General features: G+C 40.8%; 1 protein-coding gene and 1 long non-coding RNA gene across 2 annotated transcripts in view; both read left to right on the plus strand.

Moving 5' to 3' along the window:
• Positions 1-13,885, plus strand: part of LOC121397090 — an 81,590-nt gene extending 67,705 nt beyond the window's left edge. The window contains exon 3 of the long non-coding RNA XR_005963440.1: positions 12,972-13,885. This is a non-coding gene — a long non-coding RNA (uncharacterized LOC121397090). The remainder of the gene's footprint in view (positions 1-12,971) is intronic.
• Positions 13,886-17,977: 4,092 nt separating this feature from the next.
• Positions 17,978-19,545, plus strand: dio3.L (deiodinase, iodothyronine, type 3 L homeolog). The gene has a single exon (NM_001087863.2). The coding sequence runs from the start codon at positions 18,038-18,040 to the stop codon at positions 18,851-18,853; it is 816 nt and encodes a 271-aa protein (NP_001081332.2). The 5' UTR covers positions 17,978-18,037; the 3' UTR covers positions 18,854-19,545.
• The last annotated feature ends 1,642 nt before the right edge of the window (positions 19,546-21,187 follow it).

Here is a 21,187-nt window from a genome sequence, read left to right on the forward strand (position 1 = left end):
TTTTATATATCAATAAAAAGATTAAGATTGTGAGTAGCATGATTTATTTGCGAGAAAGGGAAGCAAAATAATAACTCTATTAAAGGAAAAGTATGCTCTTTCTGTAAGTACCACAAGGTTTGGAAGGTTCAGTGCCCTCATCAAATTTGACTCTCAGAAAGTATCTGAAAAAAAGTAAAACGTTTATTGATTGTTGAGTGTATTCCAGAGATGTTTTCTCTGATTATCATCAGATGTCTTTAGGGGCCTGCAGTGGGGAGCAAATGTGGTAGGATCACAATGTGCCATATATTCATCTCCTGACTAGCCAGCTACATCTCTATCAGGTGGAGAATAATTTCATGGTAAAGACCGTGGCTGAGGGGTATCTCAGTGACAGCATAGTCAGTATTAATATAGTTCAACCTGAAACTGTCACTGGGTGCTGGGAACTGTACATCAACAATAACTCAAGGGCCAATGTTTGGAAATTTCAAATATAAATAGTTAGACCCTGTTGGTCCACCACTGCAAAAAGCAGCCCTGCAGCATATTACCAAAGACTGAGCATTTGGCAGTAGATACAGATTGGTACTCATTAACTCACAATACGCTTATAGCTCAATGTTGCAGAACTGTAATATACAGTAGAACCCCATTTTACATCCCCTGATTTTAAGTTTTCCCTCATTTTAAATTGTTGTTGTGTGGTCCCACCTATATATTATGCATAATACATTTCGCTGATTTTACATTTTCCTGGATTTTACATAATTTTTTTCTGGTCCCCTGAAAAACATAAAACGGGAGTTGTACTGTATGGCAAAAATGGCCATGTATTAATGTTAATGACTATTCTGCCCAGTGATGCTGAGACACAGAACATACAATATTTTTCTTTTCTTAATGTTATTTGATCCAGCTTTGTTGATGCCTCCTTTGCACACCCTACCTACCGTTTATAGACATAGGATTTAACTTCCATTCATATTTCCCTAACAAAATAATAAGACAATGTTTTTTGCTTGTCCCGCCTCCTTTTGCAAACTGTATGCAACTTCACCTGTTGATTTTATATAGATTTACATCATCCCTTTCACACCACCCCCATTCATATGTGTGGGTTTTTCTGTGCAGGCCCGGACTGGCAATCTGTGGGTTCTGGCAAATGCCAAAAGGGCTGCTGTAAATTGCCATAGATTAGATAGATATTTAGTGGACTGTTTGGGGGCTGTTTGGGCCTCTGTGTACTTGGAATGCCAGGGCCTATTTTGACTCCCAGTCCAGACCTGTTTCTGTGTATACAGTACAACAGGACCTGAAATTATCACCAGCTTGGATTTTGCCGGTCATTCCTGTGTTCCAACTGTGAGTTGCATCATTAGGTGCTCCTGACTTGTACTAGGTGAATCCAACACTAATGGCGTAATTAACTCCATATGCATTTGCATTTCAGATGAGACGTTATCCCCACTCAAAATATTTGTTGCAAGCTGCAACTTGTACATGTTTCTGGGAATGCCCATGTATTGCCACGTCATGCCTAAATTGCTTCAAACATAACTTAATGTGAACGAAATTGCACTTTCTACTATGTGCTTCAATTGTAAATTAACCTTCCTGTGAAATGACATGCAAGATTATATGCCCCTGATTGCCAACAGAAAGCCCTCTCCATGTTGCATTGTGTAGCTGAAATACTTATCCTAGCTGAAAAATAGGAGACACTGTGGGTAATACAAACATGGCAAATTGCACATAAAACTGTACCTAATGCATTATAACGCTGATAGAATAAAATGTGTTTATTGTACCAGAAAACAATGTATAATGTTATATAAAGCATGATGCCAATTCACACAAGTTTCCCTTCTTGAGAGAGGGGTTATATTGGACAATCCCAGAGCAGACCCCCATCTCAGATGGATCTGATGTTTGTCAATGAAACAGTAAGAATGAGCCATGGGGATCTGAGATTGAAGATTAAACTTGTCCTTATGCAACGTGGTTGGCCAAATTATTCAAAAAATGTAACTGGGCAAAATTATCTATTGTAGCTCTGGGAAGCAAAGACAGCAAGGGGGCAGGTATCCAACACAAATAACCAGGCACTAGCAACTCACAATGCAATACCATAAGTCCATAGATTGGAGGTCCCCAAGGTCTCAACCCTAATGTGTTAGGATCCCATCTCACAAAACATTTTTGCTGCTAAATCAGAAAACATACATTAGAAGTCCCAAGCAAATACAATCTTGATAGGGTAAAACAAAGTTTTTAGCTGGTCCTCAGATGAGTTCAGCAGACTTAGTACTGGTATTTGAAGCAAACCAGGACGGCACAAGCGCAGGAATGTTATAAAATGCAACAACAAATGTTAGATGTGGCAAATAGATATAAAAGAAAGAGTGCTGCACATAATATCTGGACTACTGACACATATACATAGGTCTATGCACAGTGGGCTTTCCATTAGCCCTCATTACATCCAAAGATGACAAACCAGCTGATCTTAAATCTGCAGGTCTGATATATTTCTTGCAACACTACTACAAGGAACTGCAATATGTGGATGATAAGGCTTCAAGAAATACCTCATTTATCAGAATCTGTAGAAAAATGTTGGATCTTACAAAACAGGCCACATAGGCCACAATAGTAATGGACCAAACGATGACCAAATACAGAATTCCAACGTTTAATACCTATTAGGGAAACTACAACCGATGACTACACATGCTCCAAGGCACTCATACATAACTAAGTAAATGTAAATGAACAATTTAAAGAGATAAGAATGTTGACTGTCAAGGGTAACAAAACATTCGTCCATCTATACATAAAGAAACTAAAGTCTTAAGGGTCCCCACAATAGAAGACACTAGAGGAAAAAGACACTGTCCATCAGTCAATCAACTAAAGCTTTTTTTTGCTACTCCAGTAAAAAAATAAAACTCAAAATCAAATCTCAAATTAAAATCAAATTAGCTTAAAATATTTTTTCATTTCTTCCTCATGAGATCTCACCCAGAGTATATTAATATTCATAACCTATTGTACAATATCCGACACATTCTGCTTTTTCAATGCCTTGGGCTTGAACAACCAGTACAAAAGTTTTGTATTCACTACATAAACCACATGCAAATGTCACACTAAGCCTTTAAACAGACTTTTAAACAAACTCTAAGCCTGTCCTCCATTACCAATACCAATCCAACTGTTTTATAACAATAGGCCAAAGGAGTAGCGATATTAACCCACTGTAAAAATGTCAATCCAAGGAATAGTATTTATGATTGTGCACAACTATGCTTCGCCATCACATTTTCACGACAAAATGAGAGTGATTACATCACGCGTTACGAGCTGATGTTGCGTGTTGAAGCTGCATGTTTTGACGCATTGTCGTCAGAACATAACGACGTGCCATGTGCATCCTCTGGGCACCACCATCTTGCCGGCGGCGCTGAAGAAGCAAGTAGTGCCGAGATGCAGTCCTTACAAGATCACACATACTACTCATACATGCACGTTTCCTACAGCTATTCCTTTATTTTGTCTGGCCCATTCACCTATATACTGAGTTTCACCTCTTAAATATGAACTACAATAAGACAACAGTTTCTATGTCCAAACAGCCAATGTAACAGTCATCATACTTATTCCCAGAACTGACTGGCATCATCAAATAATGACCTGCAGAAAAAGACAATCATCACAATACAACAGTATCCAGTTGGCTAAGCAAAATGTAATTTAAAGCGATACTGATACATTCCTATAAAAATCATAGGACTGTGTCAGTATCAAGTAGTTGCAGCACTTGGAATATTTTCCCTTAAAGCCACCCCCAGCCTTGCGAACCTTTGCGCAGCCGACCCACTCACACTACTAACGGATCTTCTGCATTGCTTCCGTGACGCTGGCCTGGGGGTGGAGCAATCCTTCCATAGGCTGAAGTACTGTTTTCATTAGTCACTGAAACTGCACAAAAGGTCTTTTAGCAGTGTCGGAGGGTCTGGTCAAAGCAGGTTCGCGTGGTTGGGGGTGGCTTTCAGGGAAAATATTCCGGGTGCAGCAACTACTTGATACTGACACATTCCAATAATTTTTATAGGAACATGTCGGTATCGCTTTAATGATGAGTCTGTTCTCTGCGTGGAACATGAAAATTATCTTTTTGTGTAGCATTTAATCTATTTGTTGGTATCCAATAAGCAATTACATATTCCTTCAGTCAACTTTTAAACCAAAAAAACAAGTAATATATTTAGAATCTATAACTGTCAATCCTAAATTGTACCACAATTTAAATGAGAAGTAAAGCCTATTCCATAATCATTGTCTATTGCATCCATTGTCTGTCTATGTTGTCTGTACTTTTCAGCAGTTTAAGATTCCCCAGGTATTCGATGGAATTAGCTTTATATTCTTCACTGAACCTTGGAGACAGGATGGGCTGCATAGCACAACTATGGGGTCTGAGAAGGTATCAAAGTGCACACCCTTAGCTTGGCTATTCTCAAGAAACCCACAGTCTATTTCTCTTACTTATCAAAAGGAGTCTACAAAGAAGGCTCACATCCACCAGAGATCGTATAGAAGACCATGGCCAAAGAGAGAAGAAGACAATAAAACCTTCTTGGGATGTTATAAGAAAAGGAATCTTTGCAAGGGGACCAAATGGTGATTCCTCCTGTACCATCATTTTTTTTAAATATGTTTACCCATCTCATCATATCTACTATGTTAAAAGTATAATGTTAATATTCAGAGCAGACTGGTGAGCTGCTGTTGCATTCCTTCTAATTGAAATATGAAAACTATTTTTAAAGACCATTACTTCCATCTACAGTTGCCCAAGATTAAGAGCCTACATTATTATTTGGCATGCCAAAACAATTTATTACAGTCTTTAAAAAAAAATAGTCAGGTTTTGGAGCCAGAAACAACTTACATGCGTATCCTTACTTGTATAACTTAGCACTGTAAAAAAAAAATTTCTGTAACAAAAGCCAAAGAAGTCTATTTTTATATGCAATGAACCTTGACAATGAACCAAATATAACACACAAGAGATACGAGATGGGAGTTCTGAGGTCAAGGAGGAAAAACCGCTTCAATGGGCTTCCCGGGAAATTAAGGTTTATAAATTATTAAATCCTGAAGGAAACACATTTTCGGTGTTCCAAAATGTCAGTCTACATTCATTAAAATAATGTATTTTGAATCAAGTTGCCAAGAAAACCATTGAGTGAATGTATAGACTTTAGAGTTAATCCAGATGCCGCACACTAATCTGGAAAGACTCTCCAAACCTTACAAAACGTCACACTCAGTTTGACTATCAGTACAAAAAAATGCTTGCTTCTGAAAGCTGACACACCATTCGTGTTGAAAATCCACAGTAGCCAGAGACTGCCTGATGATAGAACAGACCATTCTGGAACTTTAAGGATTTCAGCGTTATAGCCTGCCTGGCAGCAATGTATGTTTCAATATAATAATCTCTATTTTGTCCATCTCTCATGTGTTTGAGTCAATAATAATCGAATGCATTCACATACACGCACAAGCACATGCTCAGTCTCTCTGGGTTTTGAAGTAGGGTCCTTGGGGATAAAGTTATGAAACCCTGTGTAGGGAAGAAAAAGTATGTTACCTCTCAACTCCTTAACAAAGCCATATTTCCATATAGGCAATTAAGGGCAAGACTCAGGTGTCTATATAGAAAAAAAGAAACGCTTGAAAAAAATTGAGGGGGAATGGGATCGGCCTTTCATATTTGCATGCAAGAGAAGAGGGCAGTCTGAGGTCTGCTGCCTTCTGGGACCAGATACAGCTCACAAAGAATTTCTATGCCCCCCACCCCAAACTACTCTAAGGCTACATTAAATTCTTTGTATGAAACTCTAAGCCATGTACATGTGGTAATTTGGAAAATCAGACCACTATGTGGAAACACTTATATGGTTCTGCCCTAGGATATCTGCTACTTAGTAAAACCATGAAGACCACTTCCTCTGGATATTTATCCAGAACAGTAACCAAGAGCCTCAAACCTCTTTATTATTGTGGTTTTCCTCAACTTACCCGTCAGCAATTTAAACGACAGTTTAGGGCACCTATTTTATTGCATTCAGTGCAATAACAAATATAGATCTTAATGTTTCAGCACGTTTGATGTAACCTGTCTTCTCTTGATGTATTTGATGCAGAGAACCAAGTCATTTTTTGAATAGCAAAGTGTTTGTACCCACATTAAAGTGGACCTGTCCCCCAGACATAAAAAGATGTATGATGAAAGTCCTTTTCAAATGAAATATGAAACCCAAATTCTCTTTTTTATTAAAACCTGTTAATTTATACCTGTTATAAACTCATCACAAAAATTGTAGCTGTCAATAATGTCCACAAAAGGGGGCAAGAGGGAGCAGTTGCCTCAATCTGACTTCTTCAGCTAGTTCTAAGAAATTGTTTGTACATTTTGTCATTATTAAGAACAAGTATAAGATTATTGCTTCTGGCCTACTGAAACAAAATTCATAGCTACTAGTGATATGTGGATCAGGAAAAACTCAACCTTCACCCGACCCCAAACTGAAAAACCTTAACCTCGCATCTGACCCTAACCTGCAAAATATTGTCATTGTAGGACCCACACACAACGAGTACCCGTCTGATCTCGCTCTGTGCTCTACTTTTGCGCGCGCCTTTGGTTCCAAGATGGAATCTTCAGGAGCAGTGGAGGAGTGTACCAGTCTGACCTGCACCCAACCCTAACCCACAATGGTTGGCCAAATTTCACTATTGGCTACCAAGAAACAAATGTGTTGCCCCAACTCTTAAAAAAAAATATATTTAACAATTGAAAGGTGAAATATTTGTTTCAATAAAAGTAATAAAATAATGTTTGAAATAAAAGTAATGGTGGACAAGGGCAACAAATCTGGAAATTCAGACCACTGCATTTAAAACATATTAGAAAGGGCAATCAGACTAAATTGTGGGAAAATGCCTTGTTTCGCATTTTCCTGCAGTTAAACCAGATCACCGCAAGTAAGGTGTTTTACATGCACCAATCCAAATGTTAGAGGAAAGTATTTCCAGGTGACAATTTTCCTGGTCAGCAATGGCTCTTACATGGCTGAAAACTAATATGATGTGCAGAATACAGTGGTTTTAGTATTTAACCATGCCAACAACTAAGGGTCAAATGCTACTCATGACTATCTACAGAACTACAGAATGAAAACTCTCATAAAAAAATAGACATTTATTGCAAATAAAATGGTTTACTTGAAGTTGCTTGATCAAAATAGATACAAACTTTAGAATTAAAAATATATACATTGGTATATATATATTGACTTTATGGTGTTTATAGTCATTTAATATAATTTGTAAACAAAGATCCTCATTTTTAAGAAGTTCGCTAAATTCATTTTCTGTATTACTTGCATTTGGAAGCTACTGGTACCAACTTATCAAGCACTAACCATTGTTACTGTCTGTAAAAACTCTGATAACTTTACAAGCTGCATTTGTGTTCAAGAAATGCTGCATCCAAGTTTGTATGGATAGTATCATAGTACGGGTATGGGATCAGTTATGCGGAAACCCGCTATCAAGAAGCTCTGAATTACGGAATGGTGTCTCCCATAGACTCTATTTTATTCTATGTAATAATGAAACAGTACTAGTACTTGATCCAAAACAAGATATAATTAATCCTAATTGGTGGCAAAACTGCATCGCCTCCTGGATCGCTTCGATGTGCTGATCAAATTATATCTAGGTGTCTGGTATATTTAATAACAACTTGGCTTTATTCAGGCACATAATCAAGATCTCTGATGAAATGCCAAGCATGTAGGCACAAAACGCGTTAGAATTGCACACTTGCCTGAATAAAGCTGTTATTAAGAGTTATTAAAGATACCGGACTCCTAGATATAGCGATCCAGGAGGTGATGTTGTCGGCAAGAAGTGAACAAATTCAAACGTATCCTATGAGAAAACAGTGCTTCCACATTCTCTTTCAAATAAAGTACAGAAAATCACCCACCAAATATAGCAGACCTGGAAAGGCAAATTGTCTTATTAAACAAGTATATAGTCATTTTCAAACATAAAAGCCAGTCGACTAAGAAAGGTAACACATACTTTCCAAATAGCTAATATCTGGCAAGGAAATCATTTTCTCCCCTTACCTACTGTCTTCTTACACTCTTTTACCCCTTTTCTTTCTCTTTTTCTTACTGTGACTTCTCTTAAGTTCTTTTTATTTATTTATATTTCTCTTCTTGTTGGTAAATTTGATTTCCATACCTTACGGCTACTAAAAAATTATTTAAAGGAGAACTAAACCCTAAAAAGGAATATAGTTAGAAATGCCATATTTTATATACTGAGTTTATTGTGCCAGCCTAAAGTTTCAGCTTCTCAATACAGTAATGATCCAGGAATTCAAACTTGTCACAGGGGGTCACCATCTTGCTTAGTGGGCTCTGAGTAGCTGTTGAGAAACTAATCTTTTACAAGCAAATTAGGTTTTTCTATAATATAAGCTGATGCTACAGGGCTGATTATTAAACTATGATGCTAATTGCACTAGTTTCTGAGTTAACTCGCAAGTATCTGTATTAATTACTAATCAGCCTTATATTGTGACATTTCTATCCTATTTATACAGTATATTGTGAGTCAATCCCTAAGCTCAGTAACTGACATCCACACAGAGCATGTGCAGTGAATAGGCAGAAAAGAAGATTGCAGTTACTATGGAATCTTTGGAGGTACATATCTTCCCTGCTAAAGAGCTGTGGTTGCCTTGGGCTGGTACAAAAGCCCAAAATACAATGTGCAATATTCTTAGCCTATTTATTTAGTTAGGCTTAAGTTCTCTTTTAAACATTAAATTAACCCAATAGGATTGTTTTGCCTTCACAGCTGACAAAGGGTTGTGGTTAACAGAACCTGGAATAAAAAGTCTTCTCCTTCCATTTTTTGTTTTCGTTTACTGACACAGTGGAGTTGCAAGCACAGAGCAACTATATGGAAGCTGAACACTATATTTAACTTGAATTGTACAGACCACCGCCAACCTCATTTGCCTTTAATACAACAGGAGTATTAAAAAGCAGAGATTGGAAACTTAAGCTATCTGTATTGAGAGCAATATAGCTGACAGTTTTGAAATTAGTGGTCAGATTGCCCAACCATCACTCACTGATTTGGGCCCTAGACAGACAGTTGTGATAGGCCATTTTGCAGTCCCATCTCAAAGTCCATCTGTCAGAAGTGAAAGTGCAGTCTACCTGCACCTTTATGTGGAGTTCATCAGCTGACACTGAGATACATATGGCCGGATTGTTTGGCCAAATCATTAACCAAATTATCAAGCCATGGGCCAGGCAATTGGATTGCAGAGAAATCAGTCTGCACATGGTCAGATTAAAGGAATGATTGAAGAGCAAATGTAAAGAAAATAGACTTAAACTATAGAACATCACTGAATATGTCAATAAAAGAGCACTATTAAAATGCAAATACTAAAGCTTTAATGCCCTCGGAGCTAGCAGAAGCTCATAAAAGCCTTGTTATATATCTGGACGCTCTGCTTCATAGAGCTCAAAAATAAGTACAAGCTCCAAACTCATTTGCAGAAGCATTTAATGGTATGTGAGCTATAGAAATGATGCTGGGAAGCAATGTTTAAATATACGCTTTGAGGGACCCCAGCAGACCAAAGAAAGATGGTGCAGACTCCAGTCTTTGGAAATGAAACAGAACATTTTGCTGACGTGTAGAAAGCAATCTACCGAGCTGTAGGGTTTTCTGTAAATAAGAAAAAGCTGTAAATGTACATGAATGTGATTCCAGAAGCTGCCTGCTGCAGTGGAGGCAATGTCTGTCCAGAAGGAGGGTTATTCTTAAAAATAAAATAACAAAATATTGAACTTTTGAGATAAGTTCTATGCTTCTACACTATAATGGCACAGAAAGGCACTTAGTCCAATGGTTTTCGGGTTTTTTTCCTTTTAAATGATATAATTATATATTCCAATTAAATAAATGTAAACCCTGGAAAATCACAGGTGTACTACTTCCATTTCTATTTGGGATCTAAGCTTATAGAGTTTAGTTCAGTTTTGCACTCCTCTGTATTTGCAGTGCTTCATATACTGTTGCTGTTCATTTTCCAGGTGATTGTGAAGAATGCACAGTACATGTATCTACCAGGAACTATTAGTCATACTATGAAAATAATATTTAAGCCAGGGGAATGCAGTTCTACCATAATATTCCATTCTGTTTGCTGGAGGGGACAGTGAAGTTAAAAGGGAATAAAATACCCCTATAGTTCAATAAATAAGGCATGTTAAATATATTTTCTGGATATTGTTTTAATTAAGAAATATGTACAGTTTATGTACTGCAGAATTTTCCAAATTTCTTAGTTATTCCAAGCAATAGTGAGAGAACTGAGAGGAGGAGCTTCCTTATACAAAGTTCATTATCTGCATTATCTTATCAAACTCTCCTGATTACAAGAGGGGGAAGGGGAGCTAATAAAGGTTAAAAAAAGACAATTTGTACTTTATAGTTAAAATAAGGAAATTGGAATTGATTGACGTTTTCATCAATATAGATCGATTGCTCCAGGACCCTCAATCTCTTCGGAATACTCTGGATGCCATGACAGTAGCTGCGCAGTTGGCAACTGTAAACTTTGGAGTATAATAACAGAAATGTAGGCAAGATTACGACATATATATTTTAGAGTTGCACATAAAAGCAAAACAATATGAATACCCTTTTATAGCCTGTCTAATTTAGGGCATGAAAGTTTATTTGTGAATGCAAGAATATGGCCTCTCTTAGGAAGTAGATTATGGGAAACAAAACATTCTTCTATTGAGGTTTCTCTTAACAACCACAATGTCACGGCTCCTTCAGAACAATGATCATTTTATCCAGAGTGAGTGTGCCTTCAACGCAATGGAAACGTCAGACACATTTATTGATTGGCTAAATAAGTGTCATAAGCACAAACTGTACTTCTCTATAATTTACTTGTTATTTGACTGATCACATTAACAAATGCAAGCAACTTATCCCACGGCATGTTCAGTTCAAGGTTTTTACTGCTAGACCAGCAAGATTTAAAGGGGATTATGACTACAACAAATACCCATTTCAAAGACCGGCAACAATAAGGCCCTGATCACACTGCATTGTGCATTGGCTTTGCTTCTCTTGACCTGCGTTTTGTAGGCAGGCAGAGAGAAGTACATCTGCTCTTTTCCAAAGCTCTGTATAGCTCAGGGCTGTCTAACCTTTTGGCTTCCCTGGGCCACATTGGAAAAAGAATAATTGTCTGGGACCACACATGAGATACACAAACACTTTTGATTTGTAAAAGTAAAGAAAATAAACAGCAAAGAACTACAATACCAGTTGGATAACCAGATGGAGCTATATGCTGGAATATGGGACACCTGGATAATAAATAGACTTATTATTATATTATTATGACTTTTTCTCAGGAACTGAGCATTTCAAGCTGGGCCGCATTCAAATCCATCCCTTGGGCCGCAGGTTGGACACCCCTGGTATAGCTGCACTGGAAGGCAAAGCTTCGACCTGAGTGCAGCTACACAGAAGGGAAATAAGCAACAAACTGCCTGCTTTTGCATTTATTGGACTGATCTCTGCTCCTCTCCGTGTACCTGCACTCAGACCAAAGCTGTGCCTGCCAGTGCAGCTATACGGATGCACTTCTCTCTGCCTGCCTACAAAACACTCTGTGTGACCAGGGCCTACAAATTGCTACAACCTGAAAGAAATGTATATGAAAGAAAATAACAATAACATGAATTGTCTCCATGTTACTACAATGCTTCTAATCATATAGCTGCGCTGGTTGTACCATGCAACATCCGGATCTCTGAAGCTAACACTGTTTCCCGTATCTATGTTTATTTTATGATCTGCACTTGGAGCCATAGACCTGCAGTTCTGATTGGTCGGCAGCTTTGGCTTAGGCTATAGCCACACTGGGCTGATCTCAGCTAGCAGATAAATGCAGGCCAAGAATCATCAAACCAGGGCACTACTGTATCTGCACCTGGAACCAATGCATCAGCCCGGGCACAAGCACATGGAGCAGATTTTAAAGTGCATATTCACACATATGTTATATGTTATTGACATATTCTAGGGATGCACCGAATCCTAGATTCGGTTCGGGATTCAGCCTTTTTTAGCAGGATTTAGATTCACTGAATCCTAGTGCCTGGCTGAACCAAATCCAAAAAATTCTACGACTTTTCATCACACAAACAAGACAGTCAAAAAAAGTTTTAACCGCGCGTTGCGGTTCTCTTTCCCTCTTTCTTTACCGTATTTACATATGCAAACTTGAATTTTGGTTTGGTTCGTTATTCTGCCGATTGCCGAATCTTTCACAAAGGATTCGGGATTCGGCCGAAACCTAAAATAGTGGATTTGGTGCATCCCTAACATGTTCACACTGTGATTATCCAGTGATGTCACATCAGTTGAGTGATGTCAGTACCTTTGTGCCCAGACCCGAAAGCCAGTCCAGCTCTGGGTGTGAGTTATGACAGTGTCCTTATCTTGTGCCATGAAAATCATTAATTTAAAGGCCCACTTATGCTAATGGCACTGCCATTTCGCTTGGTCATCCTGCTGCTGGTCACTTTACCTGTTTGACCCTTCTGGTGCCTTTCCTTGGACTTTTACCTGCCATTTGCCTGCCTGTTAACTCTTTGAAAGTACCTACCCTGCCTTGTTAACCCTGTCTTGTTAACCCTGCTTGTGCTTTAATAACATGTTCCTATTTGTCAAGTTATTGGCCTGCCTGTGTCCCAGATGGGGAGCCTGGGCCCCTGGCTCCTCACATCTTGTTAAATACTTTCTGCTGCTTTATCATTAAGTCTGTGTTTGTGTTTGTTTTTCAGGACGTATGCAGTCTGGTGAAATTGCGACAGCAATGATCAGACACAATAAAGAACCAACCAGCCTTTCCCATCTTACACTTGAAAGAGGTCATCAGCTGACCTAGAGCAGTATGGGGCCACTCTTGCTCATACTGAGCCCCCAGATTACACTATGGGATGAGTCTTCTACAAGTTACAAAAATAAAGGAAAGATTGGTTGCTATGGGTAACTGCATTGGTGCAGTTTAGCACCTATATTAATTAATAAGGTGCTGCTTCCTCTACAGTTACATTAGGCTTCGTATCCCTGCCACAGAGATCATATTTCAGTAAAAGCTTCTGGAGAATAGGACCACTATAATCTTCAGTTCCAGGTCCATGAAGCCCTTAATACAGCCTAACCTTCATGATGTTGTTAAACGGCAACTCCCAAAATGACATCAACAACCAAATATTATGTGCAGTCATTCAATACAAGCTGGATGGTTTACATAGGAAATACCTAGTTTATGTGCTTTTATTCTCATATGAGAGCCTTTTTATATTGTCTCTGCCCTCTTTCTCAAGTCTGTAGGCATAATTCAGAAAAATTGTGTGATTTTATTCCATAATAATAACCTATAGCAAGCAATTATTATTGTCTATTTATGTAGTGATGGCATGTTTACATAGCACTTTACAGAAAACTATACCTCATTAATTTCAGTCCTGCCACAGTGGAGCTTCCAGTCTAATGTCTAACCCAGTGGAGCTTAGTCTAAGTCCCCTGTCACATTCACACAAGCTTCTGAGGAAGCCATGAAACACGTAAAGCAAATGGTGCTCTTTAAAGTTTCTGTGTCAGATATAATTTTAACTTTTGTAATAAAAGGAATATTTTAGACTGAAAACAATGTCTCCAGTGCTCTGTGATTTATATTCTCTATTGATTGAAGAAGCATGTCACACGTTGCAGCACGGAGTGTGTGTTTCCTATGGTGGTTTCAAATCCGGTGAGTTCTCCCCTTTTTTTAAGTTTACTTGGGTTTTTCAGGAGTCAATTTACCTGCCTGTATGCAGTGGCATAACTATAGATGAAGCAGACCCCAGGGTTGTGGGGGGCCTGGACTGCTGAGTCTGCTTCCTTTATAGTATTGTGTAATTTATGCTGTAATTATGCTGTAATTGTGCTGCACTACTACTTGTGGGGGCACTACTCTTCTTCTTTAAATTGCAGCACAATTACCTGGCAGGGGAGGGGGTTGTTCTTAGGAAGGGGGTTGCAGTTCTGGCACTCTTGGCCCCTTTGAGGGTTCTTTTGGAGGAGGAGTGCCTCTTGTTACTCCAAAAGGCATATATACCGTATACTACATGGGTTACTACATAAAGAGTCAAGTGTTTTTGTAAATGATCATATATATATATATATATATATATATATATATATATATATATATATACCAAGATACCCAGATATTTCAGAGACTAAACATTCATAGTGCATTGGACTAAAGGCTAAGAAGGGAGACAGCATTTCTGACAAACATCTTGCCTGTACAGCTGAGAACCATGTCTGACACCTGTATTAGTTTTACTTGCCTCTGGGATGGAAATGATATTGTGAACTCTCACTGTGCCTGAGAAATCACAGCTTTATGTAAAATATTATGTTGGAATAAATTAGACACCACCTGCTGAGGCATCTGATTGTGAGCAGCAAATGAAGAAAGTACAAGTTGGAATGGGTAATTTATAGTTTTATGTCGCTGCCAGTTTGCTCCACTTTTTTTGTGCCCTTGCATTGTTTAAGGCAAAACCCTTGTTTATATGCTGGATGTTTCTTTTAGGTGTCTGAACGTTAATAAAACAGTAAACTAATAACCAGTGCCCTTGTTTTATTTATTACCCTTTGTTTATATAGTGCTGATATATTCTGCAGCACTTTAAACAAACAGTGCGTCATGGTAGGCATAGAGTACATAGAAGAAATTCAGCTTTTCCAAACACAAAGGTGACTGGCTTCTTACAGAGAAGGCTATTACGGAATATTATAAAAAGTATAAAGAATGAAGAAATGTTTCTTTATAGGAAAGAGCCTCATTAACAATAGATTTGGCCAGGAGGCTGCAGATATTTTCATGTATAGTGTTAGCTGCCCTATATCAATGTGCACTGCACCAGCATTTCATGGGCAGTGAACCTTTACCCTTGTACTGAGTCCAAGCCTAATAGGGTTACAGCAGAGTACTGACCGCCTCCCGTCCTTCTGACAGATGGCAATCTGCTGCCTTAATTGCCCAAGAATTTGACTGCCTGCATCCAGCTTCTGAACACAGCACTGAGATTTGAACAATATTGATTGCTGCTAAGTTGAAAATGATGCCAGCTCTCCAACAATACAACCTAAAAATGTTAGGGGTTTGGCAGCCGGGTGGCAAGAGAGGGGGGGGGCAGTCCTCAAATCATTTTGGCTAAGGAGACAGGTTAAATGAATCTTACTGGAAGAGGGATCACTGCCGCCTCTCATGTGTACAATTATAGAGAAAGATGGGGTATTGCTAGTCCAATTAGTAACAGAAAGGGAAAAGAACATATTCTGCTCTCAACTGCTGTAAAAAATGTTAAAAAGCAGATGTATATATGTGTATATTTTTACTTATATAGTATAGTATAGAATTATACATTAGTGATCTCAGCCTGGTAATTTCCTGACCTGCACATCATGACCAATCCCCAATTCTAACCAAGTTTGCATAGGTGATGCCAAAGATTGAAATTAGGTGGAAACATCCGGGGGGGGGGGAAATACGCCTGGTGACATCACTGAAAGGAATGGGATATGTGCAGTGATGTCACCAAGAGGCAGTGTAGGACTGGGACACCAGGGGCCCAATCTCCAAACTATTTTTCCTCTTCTCACTGAACCTCTTTATTCCCCAAGTCTCTTTTCTTTATATACAGGTATGGGATCTGTTGTCCAGAATGCTCAGGGCCTGGGGTTTTACAGAAAAACGTTTCTTTCTGTAATTTGGGTCTTCAAACCTTAAGTCTACTAGAAAATCATTTCAACACTAAATTGAACCAATACGATTGTTTTGCTTTCAATAAGGATTAATTATATCTTTGTTTGGATCAAGGACAGGCTACTGTTTTATTATTACGTAGAAAAGGGGAATAGTTTTTTAAAATTTGGATTATTTGATTATAACAGAGTCTATGGGAGACGGCCTTTTTGTAATTGGAGCTTTCTGGATAACGGGTTTAAGGATAATGGATCCCATACTTGTACTATTATCTAGTATTCTATCTGTTTAGCCTCTTTGTTCCCAGACAGAAATAGGTAATAACCATGAAATAGACCAAATGGTTAGAAGTACCAATGGGCCAGTCCGATGCTGCCAAGAGGTATAATACTTTTAAAACCTTCAGCCTGCCGCCCGCATGTGTCTTGCATTGGCCAACCCATCCACCAATACTGTACATTAAAACAATGCTTTACTAGAACAGAAGAGAGACAATTCAATGACAAACTATAAATGAATACATTCAAGATTAAGTTCTGAGTGTTAGGAGCCAAGAGGAGGGAGGTTTCTGTCCCATGGAGCTTACAATCTAAATAAATATTAAACCTTAGTACTGATAAGGAGTGGAAAATATTTTTATGCTTTCTGCAATATACAAAAGCTATCCACAGCAGGACAAATCCACGTCATTATAAGTTAAGGGGGATGGGGTTTAACCCTGCTGCTGCTTCTCCCCAGTATTAGTATAGGTTAGCCTAGTAACAGGGAGCTGTGCAATAAAACCGGCCAACAGCCACCTCTAGCGGCCATAGCGGCTATTACACCGAAGCCAATGTTTAGTGCAACAGGTAATATTCGCATAGCGAGTGACACTTCCAGGGGACGCGCCCTGCGGTCAGTAGTACCAAGGGCTTCGCAGCTGCCAGAAATCCATGGCACCGAGCACGGAACTGTGTATCGATCCTTGTGCAACATATTATTTCCTTCCCAAACACCCCAAGGCCGGCCGATAAGGACGCACTGGCAGACGTGCTTGGCAGCACTTGTGCAAAAGAAATGCAGAGATAACGAGCGGGACAAGTTGTAGTAGCGCCAGCTTTTATCGCACGTTATGTAACCTGTGATTGCAGCAGGGATTCGGGCGCAGCGCTGTCTGTTGCTATCGGCGACTGAAGAAGAAAAAGCAAACGCGGCGCAGCGTCTTTCTGTCGCCACCAAATAAAAGTTGCCCGTTTCCTTCCAAATAATCAGCCGGTATTGGTTTATTAAACGAATTTAGCGCTAATGAGCGACGGAAGGGACTGGTGGGGTTTAAGGAGAGAGTGATAGAATGAATAAAAATGGGAGAGAGAGAACTGCAGTGTTACATGATCGCAAGGAATAATCGGAGTTGTCTCCAGTTGTACAAGTGTAAGTGCCGGTTCAGCTGGAGGGGACAGAGCCCCTTGTAATAAGCCCCTGGGTGTCACATATCTAATGTCACAGCTCTATAACGTCACATCTTTATAATGACACATCTCTATAATGTCACAGCTCATCTGTCTGGGGCTCATTGCTGTCTGTCCTAAATCCTTCATGTGTCTCTCTATCTGTCAGCTATGTGTCATCAATGTATCCGCAGGTATAGTATGAGTTTGTCTGTCCGTTGTCTGTCTGTCGCTGTTGCACATCTACCTGTGTGTCAGTGTGTGTGTGTGTGTCAGTGTGTGTGTCAGTGTGTGTCAGTACATAGGGCAGGTAGGTGGGAGCCAGTGGGTAGAAGCAGTGGGTGCGGTGGGTGAGTTGATTGCAGAGGGTGGCAGCACCTGGCAGATGCCCAGCAGACAGCCGAGAGGAGGAAGGGCAGAGGGACAGTGGGATTTGCCCATGAATTGCGCTTGCCGTGATGTGGCTGTAGGTCAGCGCTAGGTAATCCCGGGGCTGTAGTACAGAGAGGCGGTACAGTCCGGAGGTGGAGTCATCTTTTTCATTTAAATGTGTGCCTATAAAATGGGGGGAAAGGGAGAAGCAGGATCTCAGATGAGCCCGGGAGCCCCCTAAATCGGTGCACAATAGTCGGGCCGGAGGGGGTGAGGGCTGAGCACCATGTTGCACTGCGCGGGACCCCACACCGGTAAACTTGTGAAACAGGTGGCCGCCTGCTGCCTGCTGCTGCCCCGCTTCCTGCTCACGGCGCTGATGCTGTGGCTGCTGGATTTCCAGTGTATCAGGAGGAGGGTCCTGCTGACCGCCAGGGAGGAGAGCACCGCCGAGCACGAAGACCCCCCGCTGTGCGTGTCCGACTCCAACCGAATGTGCACCGTGGAGTCGCTGCGAGCCGTGTGGCACGGGCAGAAGCTGGACTACTTCAAGTCGGCGCACCTGGGCTGCTCGGCGCCCAACACGGAGGTGGTGATGCTGGAAGGGCGCAGGCTGTGCAAGATCCTGGACTTCTCCCAGGGCAAGAGACCGCTGGTTGTCAATTTCGGCAGCTGCACCTGACCCCCGTTCATGGCTCGCCTGCAAGCCTATCGCCGCCTGGCAGCCCAGCACGTTGGCATCGCGGATTTCCTGCTGGTGTACATAGAAGAAGCGCACCCGTCAGACGGCTGGCTCAGCACCGACGCCTCCTACCAAATCCCCCAGCACCAGTGCCTGCAGGACCGCCTGGCCGCGGCTCAGCTCATGCTCCAAGGGGCGCCCGGCTGCCGGGTGGTGGTGGACACCATGGACAACTCCTCCAACGCCGCCTACGGTGCCTACTTTGAGAGACTTTACATCGTCCTGGAGGGCAAAGTGGTGTACCAGGGGGGTCGGGGGCCGGAGGGCTACAAGATCTCTGAACTGAGGATGTGGCTGGAGCAGTACCAGCAGGGCTTGATGGGGACCAAGGGCAGCGGCCAAGTGGTCATTCAAGTGTAATTGTCATCAGCAGCAGCAGCAGCACCGAGGCAACGGGACACAATAACCACCACCAGCAGCAGCAGCAGCAGTATTATTACTATTGTTATTATTATTGTCATTATTATAGAGGCAGGTGGAACCTGTTAGGTGAAGTGACTGAAAGTGCACAAAAAGTGCGACCAAACGACTCCTTTCTATAAATCCCAGTGCGACAAATAGTAGTAAACTGCAACAAGGCAAAGGCATCCCATCTGCGCACCTCGGGCTCAATCGCAACTTCCAACACGTTCAGTCCCCCCGACTCATCAGGGAGTTGCCATTGAACAAATGCCGGAGGGTCGCGGCTCAGATGTCATTGCGAGAATAATAAGCTACAGTGGCTGTCTGTCTGTCCCCAGCTGTGTGTGCGACTAAGCCGCTGTGTGAAGTGGGGCGGGAGTACAAGGTGCGTGTGACTGGAGCCACCCACTCCGACTCTGCAGGTGTTTGCAAATGACGACCGATTTTGAAATGGTCTCACGGCCAAAAACTCGTGTCCGACATCAACCCCCTTCCTCAAACTACCTGCAGGCTCCGGTGTCGGGCTCCTCCAGTCCAGTAGATTTATTTATGTGATTTTTGTAAGCAGACTTTTATATAAAGGATTTTTTACGATTAAAAACATGACCACATAAAGGCGACTGTCTGTGTGTTGCACTGATTGCCCTGATAACTTGTGTGCGCTTCTCTCCTTGCTCCAACTTCTGTCGCTGCCACTGCTCCGTGTGTCCAATAGGGGGCGCGTCAGAACGCAGCAAAGGTTCTGGCTCTGGCTACAGCCAAATATTGATGGGGATGTGGGAAAGGGCTCTGCTTACTCCTTGTGGGGGACACAGAAATGAAATTCTGGGTAATGGTGGGCAATGTGGGCAGGCTTGGTGGCTTCTGGGTTACATTTAGCAAGGTAATATTTAAATATATATATAATTGACATGAGCTGTAGGGAAGACATAATTATTATGTAATACATACTTAGGTTCATCAGAACCAGATAACTTTTTATGAGAGCGTTCTAATCCAATGTAAATATAATGAATCTGGGTCTCTATCCAAACTGCTGGTGAATGACAGGGATCAATGGAATTGTCTGGGGAGGGAAGGGAGGCAAGGCTATGGAGGATGTCTGCTTTGTGCTGAGACAGTTGAACCACTCCTTCTGCATGATTGTGCACATGTACCCCACACACCTTCCTTTTATCTGTCCTCTGGTGACTTCCACAAGCAGAAAGTTCCTTCATTACAGTAGAAAAACTGCATTGTTTCAAGCCGCCTTCCCACTTCAACTGCCAAAACCTCCAGCTCGTTCACTTCTCCAGGCTTGTTAGTGACTGGCTCCCTTCCATTATTACACTAAAAAGAGTTTATCCCCGTGTACGTTGCAATGCAGGTGTGGGGTCTAATATCTGGGTATCCAATATACTGAAAACTCCAAAACAGGGGTATATATCTGCCTCTGTGTACTATCTAAAGGGGCAATACACATTAAAATTAACATTTTTGTATGGTACACAAAATATTAGGGTTTAATGCAATTGCAATTAGCCATCATTTTTCTTTTTAGTGGTTTTAAATATATTTCCATTTTTCAGGCATGGAATTTAAACTGTTACGCTGTAAAAGACAATGAAACTGTAATTTAACTGAAGGGTACCAGTCTGTTAGGCAACCACTGTTAATATAATTATAGTAATTAACAATACAATAATAATAACAACTAAACTTTCACTGCAGGACAGTTCTTCTATTGGCTAAAAAATCATTCTGCTGTGGGGGAATGTAATAGTGCCGCACTCTAAACTTCTGTCCAGTGAAGCAACTATGGATGCCCCTACCCCCCACCCCAGCAGAAATTGTAGGTGACCCACAACATGCAAAAAATCATTCAATTCAACAAGCAAGCCCCCCTGCAAAGGAAGCATTAGTACCCCCCACCGTCGCAGGGTCTGCTTCCTCTCTAGTTACATCACTGCTTCTGTCAGTTCTCATTGAGATGTATAAGGAACTGTGGAGCAGTATAGTTCCCAGATAGAGCACCACTAATGTATATCCACGGAATTTGGATTTGTATTAACGGAGATTCAGTTCTCAGTGGCCCCTTTAGTTATCTAGGACCACAGTAGTGTATCTTCTGTCTCTTCCCTGTGTATTACAGTTTCCTTGTCCTTTAATTGCCCTAGCAACCAAGCAGAAGTTTGAATAACAGGTGACTAGCAGAAGTCCTAAATAGAAAGATACATATTAAAAATAAGTATGGCAATAAAGCTGAGTTTTGTCTGCTGGGCTCAGTGACCCCAAGAACAAGACAGCCTTTGC

The sequence above is a fragment of the Xenopus laevis genome, chromosome 8L, assembly GCF_017654675.1.
Source record: "Xenopus laevis strain J_2021 chromosome 8L, Xenopus_laevis_v10.1, whole genome shotgun sequence".
Taxonomy (NCBI): Eukaryota; Metazoa; Chordata; class Amphibia; order Anura; family Pipidae; genus Xenopus; species Xenopus laevis.